The sequence below is a fragment of the Oenanthe melanoleuca genome, chromosome 8, assembly GCF_029582105.1.
Source record: "Oenanthe melanoleuca isolate GR-GAL-2019-014 chromosome 8, OMel1.0, whole genome shotgun sequence".
In the NCBI taxonomy this organism is placed as follows: domain Eukaryota; kingdom Metazoa; phylum Chordata; class Aves; order Passeriformes; family Muscicapidae; genus Oenanthe; species Oenanthe melanoleuca.
In genome coordinates, this window is record NC_079342.1 from 21961348 (window position 1) to 21982311 (window position 20964).

The 20964-nt window shown below is 40.6% G+C and overlaps 1 protein-coding gene across 1 annotated transcript in view; it reads right to left on the bottom strand.

Annotated features, from left to right (window-relative positions):
• Positions 1–20964, bottom strand: part of SLC1A7 (solute carrier family 1 member 7) — a 55105-nt gene that overhangs the window by 13679 nt on the left and 20462 nt on the right. Inside the window, exons 4-9 of the mRNA XM_056497044.1 lie at positions 15707–15749; positions 14706–14925; positions 12371–12470; positions 11044–11277; positions 4140–4334; positions 950–1084 (exon numbers count right to left, since the gene is read on the bottom strand). Coding sequence (XP_056353019.1) covers positions 950–1084; positions 4140–4334; positions 11044–11277; positions 12371–12470; positions 14706–14925; positions 15707–15749 — 927 coding nt within the window. The remainder of the gene's footprint in view (positions 1–949; positions 1085–4139; positions 4335–11043; positions 11278–12370; positions 12471–14705; positions 14926–15706; positions 15750–20964) is intronic.

Sequence of the window (20964 nt, forward strand, 5' to 3'; positions counted from 1 at the left end):
ATGCAGTAAAGTGCCCTCTGCAGAATGGCTGCACTTGCAAAACTGGGAGCTGCAAGCAGCTGATGCCTATTTAACACTGAGATCAGCAAGCACAGAATTGCATCAGGATCTGTGAAAGAAAGACATTATTGGTGCCAGCACTCAGGCTGACTGTGTTGGGATTGCAGCAGCAGTAGCCATACACAGCCCACATCAGCACTGTACTCTCATGGCTCTTGTGAGCACAGGGGTGCCAGTGGTACTTGCTGGCTTTAGCAGTGGCTCAGGCCTCTTGCAAAGTGCTTCACTACACTGAGATAATGGCCTCGAAATGCCAGTGGGCTGATAAGTAGAATGCAGGCAAACCATATTTCCTAGGAATGTTGGTCCCTTATCCTTTCTCAAGGTCAGATGCCTGAGCCAGATGTCCCTTAAGCACATTTGTCTGGCCCAACCTTCAAACTTGTCTTGAAGATCATCACCCAACCTGGATAGGTGCAGCCACTTCCATGGCCTGACTATCCTAGATAAAAATAGCTCTGAAGATTTTTTGGGATCTGAGTTGAGGTAGGTACTTTGTTCTACTTCTTTATCCTCCCTCCCTGTCATTGTGAAGATTTATCAATATTCTCTTCTGGACAATCTTATCTATGTAAAAAGCTACTGTGGTCACTTTTCAGCTCTGGTTTTAGACTAAAGGGACTCCACTTCTTCAGCCTTTCCATGCAAGATGTATTTCCAAGACTCATCTAAACTCCCTCATTTGTGTGTCTTTCTCAATATAATGTCCACATCAGCAGAGTTTTTAATCAATTCCTTTGCCATCTATCTATCTATCTATCTATCTATCTATCTATCTATCTATCTATCTATCTATCTATCTATCTCTGTATTACTGTACCCCTGGAGACCATTTGCCCTTTTAGCAAAGTTGCCACCACAGAAGACTCAAGAGCTTTGTGTTACTTACAGTGCCCAGTCGACGGCAATAATCAACGTGATGTCGTCTGTTGGGAGCCCCACCGAGGTGAGAACAATGACCATTGTCACCAGGCCAGCTTGTGGGATGCCTGCAGCACCTATGCTTGCAGCTGTTGCTGTGATACTTTAACAATGAAAGAAAGGAATAAGCTTTACTTTCTGGAAGAAACCACACCATGTTTCTAAACCATACTGTTACGCAAGCCACTGCATGGAAGTGCCAGTGTTTTGTGGATAGAATCCAGGCAAGACAGCAAGAACAGGCTGAACTGTCTGCCCAGGGCTAAATTCTCACCCTCAGCCTTTGCAGCTTTGGCACTGGTGAGGCAGTTCTGTTCTCTCTGAGTACCAAAGGTGCAGAGCAGAGGGGCCAACCAGGCTGTGGGCTGAATTCTGCCAGCTTCTCGTGGGTCACGGCAGCACTCAGTGCTGTGTGCCAGGAGTCTGCCAGCCCCACTCATTGCTGTTCTCCTTTGGCAGCTGAGCTCCCAGCAGACACCTCTGGGTTACCATGGGCTGCTCCTGTGCCGGGCATATCCACAACTGGCCTGCCTGGGACCTTTACTGTCAATCATCTCAAGGGTTAGGCCAAGGGTAAAGAGGCTGGGCCAGGGGTGAAGCCCTTGCACAGCACATGGCTTTGCATAATTGCATTTAAATATGAAGCAAGTGTGAATGTGACTGTATATGTTCAGTTTTGAAAAGTATTTTTATTTGACCTTCATGCCATTTTTTCAGCCAGGCAAGCAGAAATGAGTGGGAGACCAGGGCAGGAGTAGACCTGGCAGGCTTTACGTTTTTTTCCATAATGTTATTTTTAAGGGTGGGATTTAATTCCTTTTTCCAGGAGCAAAAGTGACTGGATGTATTCATTTCCACCCAACTAGGGACTTCCAAGAGCTAGGCCATCCAGCAGAAGGACAAAGAACAAATGTTGACAGTTGTAAAAGGATGACAGAAAGCATTTACACTGGTAATCCTCTGCATTCATCAGTCAAGAATGTCAGAGCTTTTGGCAAGCAGTAAAGTCTCATTAACCTACTAGGGAAAATGAGGATAAGTGTATTCACCCATATGGAAACTGAAACACAGGGATATCTAGTCCCTTGCTTACAGCTGTATCAGTACAGTGGCAGCAGTATTTCTACCTAGAGCCCTTTTTTAAAATAAAAAAATACATTAGCATGTGAGTGTGATAAGGAAGGGGAAAGACTTAAAATTACATTTTGCAAAAATCAACTTGTATAACATCCTAATAACATTGTAATAAAGCATAGATAGGAAGGGACAGAGGCTCAGTAGCTGAGTAAAAGATAACTATAATGAACATCAAAAGGCTTTCCAGTTACTGCTATGAGCTGGCTGTCTGATCAGAACTGCTGCTTCAGGCCACAAAGTCTCAGGACTTAATTGGCAGTAAAATCAGGAATATTTAACTAAGATTTTATAAGCAAGCCCATCTGCTATTCCATTCCATCTTTACCTTAACGTAGATGTTTCGTTCTGTAAGTTGATGGAAATCTTTACTCTCTTTCTCTGCTACGTTGATGTTTGCATTGATATAAACTGTTAACCTGGATTTTACAAACTAGACAGATTATCTCTCTAACAATTTTTTTCCCTCTGGCAAAAATATCCTGGCATTCAGAATTATTTGAATTTTAAATCTCCAGGTCCTAAAGTATCAAGACCTGGGGTAGGTTTCAATACAGTTAGAATTTGGATTACGTCATTGACAGTACTGTGTCCTCCATGATTTCCTGTTTAGCTTCCTCGTTTGTGAGTCTTTTTTTTTCTTCTTCTTTTCTTGGATTTTTTCCAATCTTTACTTGTATTTTCAGTCTACTGTTTTACTTTTATCTGATCCTTATGTACTAGCACTTGATGTGGGGGATAAAAGTGATAAAAGGGGGTTCTGCCAAGGAAAAGTTTGAGCTTACATTCTTTCCATTTGCTACCACCCTTCTTCTTAATTTTTAAAATTAGTGTTCTTTACTTCAAAGTGTGTGTAATCTCTGCTCATGCTCTGGACCATATTTTAGCATCACATGCTAAAAAGATCTCGAAATTCCAAATCACCAAAGACTAAATTTTAGCACAGGCTCATTCCAACAGTTTTCAAAGAGTGCAAGCCTGAAGCAAGAGCTCATATGGGCACAATTTATTTCTTCTTTTTGTAGTTCCAACCAGGTCTTGCCAGAAGCCCATTAGCAAACTTCAGCTGTCATCTGGGGTTGCTTTCAGGACTCTCCTCTTCTTGTCATGAAGGTTTTCAGGTCCAGCAGAAGATGGGCAAGGCCCAGCATGTAAACGGGGCAGTGGTGAGGTCAGTGGGTGGGTAGTTTAGCAGATCTCAAATATATTGCACAAAGCTCTGACTATGAGGAATGTTTTTATAATCATTTGTTCCCTGCTGGAAATCTGCAGGTTTCAGTCCCTAAGGAATTCTTTGGCAGTCACTGGAGTTATTCTGGCAGTAATTGTTCAGCTGGATCTTCCAGTCTTTTGGATCCATTACAGACATTTCAAGGATGGAATAGACACTCCATAACACTCTCTACCAATTGAGATCATGGTTGTTTATGAAGCTTTCTGCTTTAACAAGCAGCAGAGAAGACAATTAAAAAACATCTGAGTGATCTGACATCTTTGTGCAAACCTGCCCTGGTAGTAGCATCTGTCCTTCTTTCCTCTTTCCCTAATCCTGCACGTGTTACTTGATATAAGACTTCCAGTTTTGCAATTTTTTGACCTTTTCCTTTCACTTGAAGACGCAAATCCGACTTCAAGTTGAAAGCCGTGAAAAGTTTAAAATAGTGTTTTAAACACCAGTAATAATAAAATGTTCCAATTCTAGAAGTGATCAGTGGGTTGCCTAAAAGCAAAAGTTAGACAGTTATCCTCACAGAAGCACATTTCCTGGTGTGCACATGCACTTATTGAACAGGACTACTACAATTTCTTTCTGAGCAGTCCCTGATCTCTGCATTACTTTGAAACAACCCTTCTATGAGGGCATCCTCTGATATCAGCAAAGGTGAGTTTTGCTCTTGCTACATACGAGTATTGTGCCTCAGACTCAACAGAATGATAGCCCTGATGGGTCCCTTCCAACTCAGCCAATTCCACGGCTCTCTGCAGACAAGCAAACCCCAGCAGGTAGGATGTGTGGTTTGTACCTGATGGTGATGATCTGCCCAAAGTCCAGCTCGTAGTTGTTGACTTGGGCGATGAAGATGGCGGCCACGGCCTCGTACAGCGCCGTCCCGTCCATGTTGATGGTGGCTCCCACGGGCAGCACGAACCGCGCGATCCTCCTGTCCACGTGGTTGTTCTCCAGCAAGCACTTGAAAGTGATAGGCAGGGTGGCTGAGCTGCACAACAGCACAGAGGCACAAATCGGATTATTTCTATTTCTGAGGAATGAACAAATTGTAGCAAACTTTGTCCTGGCAGGGGAAGTTTCACACAACCCTGTGAGCTTCTCGCTCCTTGCTCAGCATGTGACTTACCAGGTAACTCACTGCTTTGCTCGATGGAGGATAAAGACAGTTACATGAATAAATGTTGGAGTTAGTGCTAATTTTGTTCCCCAAAGTTAGAAATATTTCTCTCTCTTTCCCTGTTTCAAAAGCAAAGGGACAGAAATCCCACAGAAGCAGTGTTGTACAATCAAATACAAGAAAAGGGAACAATACCCTGTGCAGCTTATTACTAAAATCTCTAAAATATACGCACATGGTTTCTAAAAATGTTTCTTTCCAGGCCTACCTCATATGTAAACAATTTTTTTATTTCTACAAGGGGTTAGGCAAAGATCTTATCAACAGCAGCCTGAAAATGAAAGTTGCAGACAAAACGTCTGTATTTAGGAATATAAAATCCCATTTTCTCCCTGGGACAGATCTGCCCACATCTCTTGTGTGAACATATAACAGTCACATAACTGCAGGTCATATAATAATGTGTACCTATGTAAATGAGATGTGTGTGGAGTAGAATTGAATGCTCTACGACCATTTGATAAGTATTCATTTTAAATTGATACCCTGAAAAATATTTCTGATTTTTGTTTTCATTATCTGAGACAATTAACAAAACACTCTATGTTCATATATTTTCACATTTTTAATAAGAGGCACACATTTTTAAATACTAATACACTGAAATATATTTATATTTTATCAGCCCTTTTGGTAACATTCTGCATTTTACTATGTGGTGTCTCGTTCATTGATGTCATGAGTAATGAGACTGCATTTAAGAGAGTGATGGGGTAATTTTTGTGGCATATCAGTTTGTGTGGAAAATAAGTAACACCACTGAAAGAAATGCACAAATCACAAAATACTTTCCTTGTTATTAAACCAATTCTAATACACTGCTCACTATCTGAGACTATTTAAATAGATGTAATATAGCAAAGTTCTTCAAAATTATTCCAAAGTTACCTCTTAAAAAAGATGGTAATAGGGGAAATATTGGTATAGTGACATTGTGATCTTCAGTGTCCTGTTGTCCTGTGATTACATGTCCTGAGACAGGAAATCCAGGTGTCTTCCCCCTGGTTTGGCAGCTCAGATTTCTCTGTCACTGTGTGTAGTGACCCTCACATCAAATGTGGCTCCTACACCTAAATCTCATGACCATTAGCTGTCCTCAATTGAAGATAACACATTGGATCTGCAAATTCTTTCTCAGCTGTTGCAAATGTCCTATAAAAGCGCAGAGGGATTAAAAAACCCTCTGAAATCACAACCCCAAGTTTGCAGAAATGCCTAAGCAAAATGTTTCAATGAGTAGGAGTTGTCATTTTGTATTTGTGCAAGCTGTTGTTCGAGGAAAGTAACTGTGTTTGGAAAGGAAAAGTAACTTCCTGCCATGGAAACACAAAAGAAAAAAGACAAGGCTGTGTTTTCAGTATGATATGTCTGTTTTCTCTAACTTTATGAAGTCTGACTGCTGAATGATTTACTACAAACTGGCAGTTTGTAGTAAATCTTTCTTTGAATATGTAAATATACTGGAAAGGCAATGGAAATCTGATTACCTCCTGTAACTGGGGTATATTAAACTTTTAAATTCAGGCAGTGCTAGTATTTAATCAATATTTACTTTGAAAAATACAGTGAAGCATAACCCCATAATCCCCAAGCTGCTCATGAGATGTTATTTCTCTCTTGAGCATGCCTGTCATTTTTCACACAGTCATTTATGAATGACTGAAATTCTCTGCCAGGTGTTTACCATAAAATGTTCATAAAAGAAGAGGCTGTGGCTCACAAATAGTGTAAAACTGAAAGCCCTGGGAGTAGATGCAGCTAGGAGCAGACTCAGTAGCATTTCTAGGTGTTTTGACTAGAGGCTTCACCAAGAAAAAATTATTTAACTCATTCTTTCCCTTTCCTGCAGCTGCTCAGTTTTGGAGAGTTACTTGTTTTTAAAGACAGTCTTCCCTCAGACATTTGGCTTTTCTCTAACAAAACCCTGTCTAATTTCTTGGGTGGAAATGAGGACAAAAAGGTAATCTTACAATTCCTTGCCACCTTGCCTACACTCTGACATACCAGAATATTAAACCCAAGTGTCTGCCTGTTTTGAGGACAGAGAGCTGAGCTGTCAAACATGCAAATTTTAGATGATTAACATGTTACAGTTTGGTTGAGATGTGAAAAATATTGTGCAAAACAATCTCATAATACCAGTGGCACAACCAGCAAAATCTGTATCAATTTCCATTGTTGTGAACAGATTTTGTGACACTATTTTTGCAAGAATTCAACTTTTAAACTTGTTCAGTGTCTCACAGTTAGGTGTGCCTTTCATTTGAATTTTATGCTGACTGAAGCAAAATTTCTAAGCAACATAAAAACACATTGGATTTGTTGTTTATTAAATATTACAGTAATAAAGAAAATTATTAGAATGTAAGTGCAGTGATGATGAAAAACATGCAAGACATTGAAAGAAAACAAATTTCCGGATTCATGTGCTTTCTTAGACAGGCAGCTACTACATTGTCTCTCTCAAATTTATGACACTGTATCTCAGAGTTAGTAGGATGTGTGAAAGACTTTCCAGAGTGGTCTGCTCAGATGAGAAATTTAATTTATGATCTAGAGGCAGTCTTCTAAATTTGCACTAAATTTGCTTTATGTGCTTTCTGTATTTCTCCTTGCACAATCAGCTGTTGCAACACAGAATGTTAAAAATCAGCTTTGTCCTCTCTCAGTCTGGATCGACTCAATCACTCTTTTTAACCTCTCACTTGCAGGATTGCTACTTTACATCCATGCTTACTTTTTCAGCACCTGTTTCATAGATATGAACTCTTTCTGAATACAGCTGACAAAAGTAACGTGAAACGTCCTAGAAGAGGTTGTCCAATGATGTTTCATTTTTACTCCTATTGTATCATCTGGGACACACCAGAAAAATATGTCTTGCTTAAGGCTTTGGGTATTGGTGGCTCTCAGGAGGCAAAGGAAAAAAAAAAGGTCTTTTTGTAGTTTTGGAGTAATATTAATATGTAATTTCAATATTATAAAAGACATAAACAAATAATTTGTTTAGTTTGTCTTTTTAGTTAAACTAGGTGAAGTTTGTTTTTTTGAAAGCTACTTTTATCTAGTGTTAAACAGTGGAGCAGTAACCTTAAAGCCTGACATTTAATATTTATTAGGAGAAAAAAAAAATACTCTAAAGCACTGATCTTAATCTGTTAAATCTTTTAAAAACTGACCCAAAGCTTTCAGCTGAGAGGTATCTTCTCCCAGCATTAACTCTAACAATTAAAAATACATTTTCAGAGTCTTATCTCAATAAAATGCTGCAGCTGCAGAGACTGAGCATAAGCTAATGCTGGCCCAGGCCAAGCTTTTACTAGTGAGAGCCACAGACAGCCAGTCACTGTGGAGGAACAGCTGCTCTGTTTATCTTATCATTCAAATGCATTTCGATATTTGCTCCAAAAAATCAGCAAACTGATCTCATCTCCCCTTTCTAAATCTGCCTTTAATTTACACCACGCAATAGCCAAGATCTTAGTGTTTCATAAGCAGCAAAACCCTTGAAAAACTCATGGTTTATAATTTTTTTTCAGAAAAGATAAAATTGCTTCTTTTGATGGGATGTACCACTGAAAAGATGCTGCTTTAATTCATTAATGGTATGGAAAGATGACCTAGAAAAACAAAATTCCCTTTTGCCGTTGGAATGAGGAAGGCTAAAATCAATACAATTTTGCCTGCTGGCCAAATTCTGCTTCTACAATGTGGTAAGAGGTGACAAGATCAGGGGCAGTGTGAGGGGAAGAAAGGAGAGTCAGAAAGCCCCAGATGTGCAGCCTGGACACCTCAGAGCAGGGTGGGCAAGGGCAGCATGTGCTGTGCACCCCACAGTGAAGCAGGAAAGAGGAGCTGTGCACATTCATTTGTGTCCTAAAGGATGCACCAAAGGAAAAATATCTGCTTTTCTGCCCCTGCCTCTCCACTGATACTGGTAGAAAACAAAATATTGCAGTGGTTGGGTTTGTGGAGAAGTGTAAGGGGACTGAGAATGGGGTGCAGAACCTTTTACTAAAGAAAAATGAGCAGAAATAATGTTGAGATCCTTGCCATCAGATGGCCTCTTAATGGCTTTCATGTTTTCCTGAGTTACATTCTTGGGCTTTGTAAATGGTTTTGTTTTTGCTTCTTGTAGCTTGATCTTTAGCTTTAAAAACCAGCTTTCCACAGGTGCAGGGTATCTGCAAGGAGTCTCAGAACACTGACCTGTGGTTTTTTATCTTTAGATGTAGACCTGAACCAACACAGAAACATCTCCAAGAAACACATCAGTATTCTAAAAATCAACTCTTTATTCTCCTCTAGGATGATCTGAAAATCCAATACCCACATGACAAGTGTTATATAATGCCCCTGTGGCAAGTCTTATTTAACCAAATACAGATGTGTTGACTGTCAGGAGAGACAGCTCTCCTGTCCAGCCCAGTTATTTGTGCATGTTCTTTTGGCAACAGCTCAGTTATGTGCAGTATCCATCCCTTTCAGTGTAATGAAGGTGAAAAGTTCAGCTATCTTTAGACAAGACACTGGGATTTGAGCAGAAAAACATTGGAAACCATGTTGGGCCTATGTTGGATTCGCAAAATATACACACTCTTAAAAGAGGGACAAACAGCTAAATCCAAAAATGTCCTAGGCCCAAATCCATATGTTCAGAGCCTTCCCTCAGGACTCACGTTAAATTTGGTGGTACTTTAGCTTCTGTCAAGAAAGAGACTAAATCTGCTAGCACGTCCTGCACGGGTTCTGGTGCAGACTGAACTGCCAGCTGCTGGCAGAACTCTGTTCCCAAACTACACCTTCTCTGGGCCTGTAAGTAATTATTCCTTGCACAGCTGAAGAGAGAAAGTGCTATCTCAAAGGACTTGATATCCCCAGAGACAGAGTCTTATCTGGGAGTCAGAGCCCAGGAGAGTCAAGGTCAGCAAGGTTTAAGAGAAAGCCGAATTCTGTCAGAGGGCACTCTCATCTCAGCTTGGAAGGGGTAAGGAGATGGGGCTGAAAAAAAACCTCAAGTAAGAATTGGTTTCCCTTAAAGAGGCTAAGCAGGACAGACACCTCTGTCTCATCAGTTTCCAGACCAGTAAAGGACTCCTAAACTGGTGATAAAACCAAAATAAAATGGTGATGCATAATGTGGAAAATAAGAAAAGTAATGATTTTGTAATGATGGAATACCTGCTGATCTTTTAAGTCTTTATTAAGCCTCTCTTGTTAAAGGCCTCTATACTCATGAAAAATTTGGATTTTTCTTACTAAAGAGAGAAATACTCAAATTTTAATAAAAGATATTTCTTTCTAGGAAAAAAAAAGAATGAAAGGAATGGCACAGATTAAAAAACTGAGCTGTCAGCAATAGAGTTTTCGGAAAGAGAATTCCTAGAGAAGCAGGGCAGGTAGTCAAGTGTGTCAAATGTGAGCCTGATGAGCCTTTTCCAACATTAACATCTTTAAGTACAAAATTCTCATCTTACTTGAATCTGGGGATGTGGTGACATCTCAAGCTACATACTTTTTACATTCTAATAAAAAAGCTTTCCTTAATTATTTAAGCATAATTAGAGTTTAAGAACCACCCATCATGTAATTTTTCTTTATTTTGTGTTTCTCAGCACATTGCTCTTTATAGGTAATTTTTAAGCAAACTATTATATATAAAAACACTTTGTAAAATGTCACAGTGGAAATCCAACACCTTCTGTACTGAAATAATAATTCCCTCTTCTGCTGTTTTTTAATCTTCTACATTCTTTCAGCCACAGATGCCATAAAACTGTGTCATCATATGGGCTACACAGAAATATTATTTAAATTGTCATTTTTGGATCTGCTCCATGCAAGGCAATTCCAGCCCTTTCAAGCACATCTCATGCACCATTTTATCTATGTTGGGAGTCATTTTCATAGCCTGTTCACAAGCTGGTTCCCATTTTCACTATACCTTTGTTCAGCAATGGTTAAAACTCATTGTACATCTTCCTTAAGAAGGGTGCAAAAGATATTTTTCCTTGAGAACAACAGTTAAATACTTTCCCAGTGCTGGACAATAGCTTGCAACCACAGTCTTTTTCTTGATGTACCAAGAGACAAGGACTAAGATGAGTGGAAAGGATAAAATGTTTCCACATGACTGAAATAGGAGGTTCCCCACTAATACCAAAAATGAAGTCTGAAAAAACTGCATGTCTCTCATATACATTAACTTTGTAGAAGCACAGTATTTTTAACATGGAAAAAGTACTTATTTCCTTTCTAGTCCTCTATGAAATAATAGTTTTGTCCAATATTTGTTAAACCAAGGGAAAACAATGTGACAAACATTATTGTTGGCTCCCACATAACTTCCAAATGTCGAGACACATATTTTTTAAATTTATACCAGTGAATTTAACAGAGACCATTGTTCAGATACAGATATATCTGCTCCACTACAGTAATAGTGTGCTCTTCCCAAGAGGTAGCTGTTGTAAGGATCTAGCAAATATTTTACTGGATCTGTCTAGAAACTCTAAAATACCTGGAGGATGTGGCCAGAGCAATGAGCAAGGCTTGAAGGATCCCTCTGATGAAGACAATGGGATTCTTCTTGGTGATGAAGAAGTACATCATTGGCAGAATAAACAGCCCGTGCACCACCAGGCCACACACCACCGTAATGGCATAGAAACCCAGCTTCTTCCCAATAGCCGATGGGTCATCCATTTCCAAGATTTTGCCAGCTATTAGGAACACAATTCCAAATGGAAAATACCTGAGCAAGAAGAAAAACAGTCATTATTAGGAGACAGCTCCCTTCCATCCCACAGTAAGAGCTCGCAGCTCCTTCCCGTGGCAGTCCAGTATCAGGGTTTGTCTTTTCTGTCTCCACATCAGAGGAGGATGCCTAGAGCTCTGGGCTGAACAGTTTTTTCTGAGGGGTCCCCCTCAGCACAGCTGAGGTTATGGTACTGGCAAGGAATGACTTTAAAATGTTTGGTTCTGAAGGCAGCTCTGACTTTTTAGCTTCAGACAGGTAAATTACTGGAAAGAAGAGGAATGAGTCCTAAGCTCCTCATGCGTGTTTGTGCTCATGTAGCTGTTCATGGATTTTTGTTGGTAGTTCTTAAGTAAACGTTTATGTTGCCTTTGGAAGACAGAGGAAAAACAATAACATGCATTAGACATGCTGTTGGACTACCTGGGGGTTTGATTTGGGGCAGATAAATAGGCAGAAGAATTGTTAGTTTCTGAATCCACTCTGCTGACAGGTGCTTTATCAAAGCTGTGTACAAAGTCATGGGTGCCAAAAAGCTTTAGATTTAAAAAAATAAAAATATGGGAGCATCCAGCCATCTTCCACTTGCAGTTGTGCTATCTTCAGAGACTTGACACTACTTCCTTAATTTTCCAGAAATAAACTACTTCCTTTGATGTAGCCACCCAAACAATTATTCCCTGACCAGCTCAGTCACATTGAACCACGTAGCTGGAAAGAGAGGTGTGTTGGCAGGTCTGGCTGGGTCTGCTGCAGTGCTGGAAGGTATGAAAGTACCAGCTAGAGCATCCCATCATATTTCCCCCTTGTGTGGGTTGGGTGGCTATGATCCCTCTTGGCATGCCCAGGGATTGGGGTGCCCTTGGGGTGTACAACACACCCCACCCAGCTATACTATCTTCTGTTTATTTAGGAGTAACATAGAGGGTGCCCTGTCAACAGGATGGTACAGAGCAGGAAAACTAAAGGTTGTTCATCCTCATTTATTTCCTTGGAAATAAATTTGTGAGATTTCTGTGCATTTTCTTCTGTTGAAATATTCTTACTCTTTTTTAAAAATATTGATTTTCTTAGTAAAACAATTACTTACCAAACAGCAACTGCCACTATCTTCATGACAGATTCATTCAAACACTGGCAAAAGCTGACCAAAGGGACGCCGCTGTTCCCCATTCTTCCCAACATTATACCTGCAATCAAAGCATTTGGGTACAATTTCTTCACCCACAGCCCCAGTGCTTTCCCTCCCTGCTCAAACTCAAAGTCCCTGGTAGTAAGGTTGTGTCCTTAACCATCAGTCATAGATCCCTGAGAGGGAATTCACCTGCTCTGAGTGATCTGTGGAAGACAAACTGAGAAACTTTTTCTAGTGAAGGAATCTGTCTCTGCCTACAAGCAGGCAGCACCAATGAGGACTTGGGAGGCAAAGCAGGTTTTGAGGTTTGCTCTGGTAATGGGGAGTTAGTAATGAAGTCTCTGTCATATTTTTAGTAGTTTTCTGTCTACATGATAATAATTAACCTTTATAATCAGTCAGGCCTTGCAGTTTTGGGGGAGGTAAGGAATGCAGATTCATGGGGAGAAAGGCCAAATTGCTATAAAGACTAACCAGTAAAGAAGAAAGCAAATAAAACCCATGTATGTGTCCCCATTGCTCAGAAAGGAAATGAATACAGCTCTGGGATGTGTCATCTAACCATATATTCTCCAGACAGTGTTAGTTTCCATTAATGCATATAAATAGATGACATTTTCCTATAGTTAATTATCCTCCCTGAAAGGATTATAAGTGATCGAGTCAATTGCTCAAGGAAGCACTTCAAAAACTGGCTGCACCAAGGGAGTTTGCCTTTGAGGGCAGCTGCTTGGAGGCTGGTAATGGGGTGTGTGCTGCCAGTTGCTCTGGATGTGCAGTGTGTCCTTGCTTTGAGCAGGACTCTGTCCCTTGGAACCACAGCTCAGAGCCACGTCTCAGGCAGCGCTGCTTCCAGGGCCATCCCCTGCTGAGGCAGGGAGGGAGGCTTTCATCTGCCTTATCCAGGGATTTCACAATAACAGTGCACTCAAGATGTGAGTTTGTAAGCCATAACTTGTAGGTCAGAAGACAGTACTCTTTCATTAAGCTATTTCAATGCTTCCAAGCAGAAGGCTGAAGACAGCAATAAATGCTTAGCTGCATCCTTTGAAACAAAAGCTGGAAATAGTCCCTGGTGATGACAATTGTTGAGGATTTGTTGGTAGTTGATACAGCCAGAGGTGACCCAGCAGCCATGCTATGGGTGACAATGCTGGTGCTGTTTTGTGTACATCAGCCAGGAAGAAAACAGGTCTCAGCTTCCACCTCCTGAGCCCCAGGGCAGCAAGACTGAGGGGCTCAGTAAAAGTCGTACATTCTGTTCTGGGCAGACAATGAATGATCTTCTGTTCTCAGAAATAGAAAATTGCCCTTGGTTCTAATAAGTAGATGTAATTAATTCATTCATATCCAGTATGTTTTGACTGGAATAGTGTTTGTGGTAATGTTGTACTTTGGAAATGGACTATAAAATACTACAAACTGGGAGACAGACAGTTTCCAGCAGGGTTGTACAGGGAATACCACCCACTGGAGAAGCTAAAAAAACAGAGACAAATCCACTAATTCCAGGTTTGAATCTTGACCCCTTGTGCTGGTATGAACCATAATATAATAAACACAGTCAAAGATGTTTTATGGAACTACCTTTGCTAACCAGATTAACTTCCAAGAATAAACTTACATAAGAAAAATTTGATCAGCATTTTCTTACAGAAGTCATCAAAACTTTATGATTAACTTGGAAATGTTTGTTTAAATTTCTTCTTTCAAATCCACAAACATAATATAAGACACATGGCACCAATGAGTTCCTCCAGCAAGTTAAACTAAATAAATAAGCCAGACCAAAGCTCTTACTCTGACAAGCTACTAGGTGGTATATATCTATCTTCATTGCAGGATACCAAAAATAAAATCAAGAGGTTTCAATTAAAAAAGGCATATCCACAGATTTAAAGCTCATAAAACAATACAGGTTGGCATACTGGTAGAGGAGCCATGGGTCTGATTTGGTGGTAATTCCTACCTCCTCTGACCACACTGTACAAGTTTGTCTTACAGTCAGCAAAAGATGGGTCATAAATAAAAAGCTTAAAATAATTGAGAAAAAAAAAGAAAAATATTGTAATGAATGCACAGAAAACACAGCTATATGGAGCAAAGATCATCAAGGATTTTGAAAATTTGTTTTTGAAAGGATGGGGGATCAGCTCTTGCTTTTCTCCCCACAAAGTTTAGATAGAAACAGTTTAAAAAGCTGAGTCAAGAAACCAAGCAATCCAACCCCAATACTTTTCTCTTAAATGGACACTTGGATTATTACAAACCAAACATGTCTGAAACCTACCCATCGTGGCAGAGAATATCACAATCCCAAGTACATTCATGCCATCACTAGCGCCTGGCTCTGATTTGTAAATCACTTCAGGAGGGGGGGTGATATCCAAGGCAAAGTTCTGGACATTGGATCCGTTCTCATCCTGGACTCCATAGATGATGATGCGACGAGTGGTGCTTTCCGATGATGCTTTGTTCGATTTAATGATGGGAATACTCCTGGTGCGATACTGAAAGGAAACAAAGTCATTCTTATTTCAATATCCCAGCAGGAATTAATAGTTTAATGAGACCTCCTAAGTGCTATGTTTCAACAATGATGCATGTTGAAGGGACAGGCATGAAAAGGAGAATGAACACTCCTGTCCCTATCTGATAAAAATCTGTAAAAACAGTTGAATTTTTGGAAAAGCATTAAAAAACCAGACTTTCCTATAATCAGACCTTGGTGCGGCAAACACTTTACTTCCTCACTGAGCTAATTTCCTATAAGACATAATTAGGAATGACTCCCTAGAGGTTTCAAGTGTCCTTCTCTTTGTGAGATTCCCATGAAATATTCCCCCAGGTGAAATAAATACAGCCATGCCACTTGGTAACTCAGATCTTTTAGATGAGCTTTTCTTGTCAAATTTTAATCTGACTAACTACATTCTTCCTCAAAACATTATTCTGTTACTTTAATTGAACATGGTATTCTGTTCTTCATTTGTGTGGTGTTGCCGGGTGCTCTTAAATATATTCCTGCTCTCCTCAGATGGACGTGGAGCTGACATAGGAGTGCATATCTATTCTCTAGTCACACTAGAGAGCACTTTATCCTTGTTTTGCCTTCAGATACCATGGCTGCTGAGGCTTATGGAATGGGACTCATTAATTCCTAAATGCTGAAGGTACTGACAGTGTCTGCAATCATATACCATGTCTGTATCTGGGTTGTTTTACAAAGGCACATGTTTCATATAATGCTGGCTCATGTCTTTCATCAGTAAAAGGAATATAGCCACTTACCTGCTTGAATGTGGCCTCAACAAGATTGGCTGGAAACATGTTCCTAAAAATGAACAAATAGAAGAATAATTTCTTTGGCACTGAAACCAACTTCTTACTGTGTGTTGGGTCTGCCATAACAAAGCAGTTATTTGCCCTCCTGGAAAGCAAGGACTGGGCAGATGCAGAGGATGCCACTCTCTCCCATTATGCCATCAGGTGTGCCCAGCTGAGCACAACTCAACAGAGAGACACCTCCTCGAAACTGAAGTGTTGGGACTTGCTTCCAAACACCTGGGGTGAGACCCAGCAGCTCTAGCTGCAGATTCTGGCTCTGCCACAGTCTCCATGTTGTAACTGGGGGAACATAATTGCTATGATTCCCTTCCCCTTCTGCTGATTGGGGGGATGAATATTCTTTTATTCCATATTTTTTCTTCCCTACTTAGATAATGAGCTGTTTAAGACAGTCAAGGATGTATTCCTGAGTACTCTGGGTGCTGTAATCTACTGTGGGATTTCTAAATAATCCTGTGTTAATTTCATAAACTGCAGTACCCCTGCTACATTTTCATCACTACAATTGCAAGTGATATAGACTTTACTGGGGTTTACAAGAACAGTTTGCTTTTCAAAAAGAGGATCTCATTCCTGATTAAAATAGTTGAGATTAGAGCTGTACAGTGCCCAATTTTATTTTGATACAGTTCTGAGGCTTCAGAACCTGAATGAGGCCGGTGTCTTCATCTTTGCTCACGCTGTGCTACAGAGGAAGGCAATGACCCAAACACTGAGATTGCAGGGAGACCAGTAGATTTCTAATTCCAAAAGGGACTCTTTTTGTCACCTTTTCTGACTTTCTGTGTATCTCACTCTGTAGCATTTCATACAATTATATCTGAGGCTAAATTATAACTTCAGTTTGAGCTGAATACTACTTTGAAATGGAGAGCACACCCTCTACAGGCTTAAAAGAGAAATCATAGTATAACTGGGAAAAAACAGCTAAAAAGTCATACATTTCCATGCAGCATTTGGGAATCAAGATTTGTGTGATGATTCTAACAGGATCATTTTCATTTATTTCCAGCCCTAAGCTTCTGAACCTTGGGGCAGAAAACAGTGACAATCTATGACCCAATTATCTTCTTCATATACCTATATTTATGCAAGGAGAAACTCCTGAGTTCTCCAGTAAAACGACTTTGAATTAAAAGTCCTGCTTAAACCCCAAGACAGGTTAACACTCAAATATATGTGAAAAGCCTATTCTCAGTTCCAAAGAGAATTGTTGTATGCATGGACAGCTAAATGCATGGTGAGCAGAGACATTTTCCAGACCTGCTTTCCTCTCTGCAGCAGCAGCAGCATATACTTGTTGCTAATGGAGTCACTGTGCAGCACTGGCTTAGAAAACACGAATCTATTTCTATTTTTAGTGATCAAAACATTATATTATGGTCACACTTAAAAGTATGAGGCAGATTCTGTCACTGAGAGCAATTGCTACAAAGAGGTAATTAATTATTGCTTTTAGGGAGAACTGTGGGACAAAAGTTTTAATTAAGCAATAGTAGTACTGCTTAATGATTGAAACAGAAGACTGAACATGAGAAGGACTTGTTGGCCTGCTGCTTGAGAGTCTTATAAAGGCATTGGATTGTCTCTGCAGACTGTCCATGAAGCTGCTGATTCTCTGGTTCAAATGTTAAATGTGTTGTCAAATGTCAAAGCAAGGCACAGATAAGAGGCAGCTGTGCATCCTTTCCCTGTCAGGTGCAGGGACAACCTACTGCATGAGCCCTGAGGCTTCACTGACACAAGGAACCAACTGAGGAACAGCTGGATGGAGCTGGGTCTGGGAAGATGGAGAGGATGTTTATAGGAGGGAGAAGCACTAGTGAGTAAAGGTGGTTACTGCTTTATTATCCCTCATAAGGGAATTCTGCTTTCCAATTATTAAAGGCTTCATTAATATTGTCTTTGTTTTGTGACTTGAGATGCTGGGCTGAAAAGTGCTATGGGAGTGCTCAGTGTGATGACTGTGCTCTGATCTCTGCGTGAATATGAAATATTCTGAAAGCAGAGATTCACACAGAGATTCCAGCACAGCTCTGAATATGCACCTCACGTATGAGCTGTGGCTTTATGCAGAAACAAGAATTATTGCTGATGATTTCCACTTTCTCCCTCATAGTCCTAATTAGTAGAATTAAGAACAATTAAGACTGCTTGAGAAAGGAAATATCATATGGTTAGTAGCTAGATTAAATGTTAGACAAATTTGTAGAGGATTAAAGCATTTTGTTTCTTTATCATTCTTTATCCTGCAGGAATTACAACTACCCTTTTAATACTAGATGCTGGAATTCTCCCAATATTTTTTAATAAATTATGCACTGTGATCCAGTCTTTGAGACTAGCCTTACCAAAGTTACACAATTTATCTGGTGAAAGGATGACCTGAATATGTTTGCCAGAGCCTCGGCTTATTTTTATTTTAAGCTGGTTTACTTGGATTGAGAAAATCCAGTATTAGCCAAAATAAAGTTTTGTTAATTAAAAACATTTAAGAGAGCAATTGGTGGATGAGAACTTTGATGGACTAAAAACAAAAAATGAGAAGAAAGACTTGAACTGCCACCTAGAGATGGAAGGTGACAGGGAGGGTTTCTTGGTTCTGTCAGGCCTCTTCAGAAACTCTGCGTGCTTGAGGGGTATGTTTTGCTGCACATTGATATTTCCAGCCATGAGCTACATGCTTAGCAAGGACCTCCTGAGAATGGTTCAGAATGAGACTGAAGGGTGAGTGATGCAGAGGATTTGACTTTTTACTGTGGAACTGGGATGGGGAGAGCTGGCTGGATCCTCACAAGGTCCTTGGTATAGCCCTCCTGTGGGTCTGCTGCCCACCAAACCTGAGTCCTGGGGAATGCTACGGAGTGGGAGCCTCAATCTGCTTCAAAATCCAGACATTTGCATTTGCCCAAACATACAAAATTAATGGCAGAGTGTTTTAGCCTGTCCATGTCTGCCCACCTCTGCTCCAAGCACCCAGCCTGCCACTAGATTGGCTACTGAAGATCTCTACGATCTTTCCTGCAGCTCTGGATCAGATCCAGATGTACCCACACACAGATCTGATCCCAGGTTCATGAAGTGAGGCTGTGTCTCTACTCAGGTACTGTGTTTATCACTCATTTACTCCGAATTAAAGACACTGCCAGCACATAAGAAGGAATGATTCAAACTGAGCTCGTCATTGCTGTCAGCACCTATAAATACAAGAAAGCCAAGCAGATAAAATACTTCTGAAGTTCCAGCATTGCTTGCAGATTGCTTAAGGGACACAGGTCACAAAATAATAGTGCAGGAAACTTAATGTGATCTGGGATTCATTTCTCTAGCACAAGGAACATTGTCTCTAACCTCAGTGGCTCAGTTCAGCATTCCTAGCAGAAATAATTTCACATAAGAGTAGGGAATTAAACTTCATAACAGTAACTGAGACTGGTTTAAAACATAGATAAATTAGATCTGAGACAAGGATATTGTTGTAAAATAGAAACTGAAGACATAGGCTTTCTGGTTATATAAAAAATTAACAGCTGTACTGCCTGCCCTGAGGAGTAACGTTTCCCAGAGCATCTTCTGCCTCAGGAAGTCTGCCAGATAGATCAGGAGTATTCAGCTGAGGATAAAAGGGTGAATGTGCATGAAACTTCAATATCAGCTCAGTGGACCTTCAGACAGAGATGAGCTACTGAGCCCCAGCTGGCACAGTGGGCCTGGCCTGCATTTGCTGTGACAGCAGCACATACGCACAAGTGACCTACTAATCACCATCTTTGTCTACAGCCTGCTGTGAAGCACAGGCTGCTGCATTCTGCAAGCAAATTTTGGAGCCCTTCCCTAATTCTGCATGGGAGAACAGGCTTCAGATGTAGATGTATTGAATTAGGAATGCCTATGTACATGTAATACGAGACAACTATGGCAGCATATGTTCTGCACTTTGGTAGTCATGGATTTTGAGGAAATCCTAAAGATTTGTATAAAGTTCAGGCAGCACCTGCTCTGAGTAGCAGGTCTGAGGGTGCAGCTTCCCATTAGACACAGGACCAATTAGCATTTTGCCAAAAGTAGAAGACCCTCTTCCCTTCCCCATTTTCTCCCAGCAACTGACTTATGATTTTACGGAGTTGATCTGTTTTGTTCCCCTGATTTCAGCTGTTTTAGGAAGCTGAATTGTATTAGGAAGATATTCTTCAGCACTGCCCCCGGGAAGTGGGAGCCCTCTTGTCTCTTTAGAAGGTGGTTAGCTCTGAGAACCAGAGCAGTGACACAAAGAGCAACACTGTCAAACTGTGTCACTGTGATGCTGTGAACTGAACTGTCCAGAGAACGCGAGCCTGCAGCTACTGGGACAGCTCGTTTCACATCTCCTGGATAACTTCTGTTGAAAAATGCAGGCCAGATTCTGGTTTCAGTAATGGTACTGAATATCTGAAATACTCATTCTGAGTCCTGACCACAGTGTCATTCACTCAAAGCATTCAGCTTTTGCAGATCCTTTCAGTCAGAAATGAGGCCAGCGGCTCTAGTACGGAGCCGCCACAGGTGCGGCAGATGTTGTTTCCTTGACTCAGAACACCCCTTCCCTCTGGCACTCTGCAGCCCCAATCTGGTTTTGCTCTCAGACTTTGATATTATCAGAACCTAATCCTTGCCACACCAGACAGTCTGGCTGCAGTCTCCCACACTGTGGAATTAAAGCCACCAGACTAGGGGTTTTGCTACATATGTGTCCTCATAATATTTATTGGCCTATATTTGCACTAGGCATAAAGCAGCTTTAGATACTCTGCTCTCAAATTAGAGCAGGCTCAGCTGAGCTTGCAAGAACATCATTTTAAGGCTGGGAATTTGAAAATATTCTAATGTTTAAGTGTTTGAGACCTTATCCTGTCACTAAATACAGCCAAGGTACAGAGAGCAAAATCGAGTCTGAATGGCTTGACATGAGAAATGTAAAGTTTCCAAGTTTTTCCAAGAATGAACAGCACTGTAGCCTCTATTTACTATAGGCTGAGGTAATTCTCAGTGACATTACCTTCATCTCAAGAATTTGTTTACTTTTTATGTCCTCTGCATGAATTTATCATCAGCTGTGTAGACTCCTCACTACTGTTATACGAGCCACGAATCCTGTCCTTAGTTATACATCTGATACCTTCCTACTGGTGTCAGGGGCTCCAACAGGGTTTGCACTGCTGAAA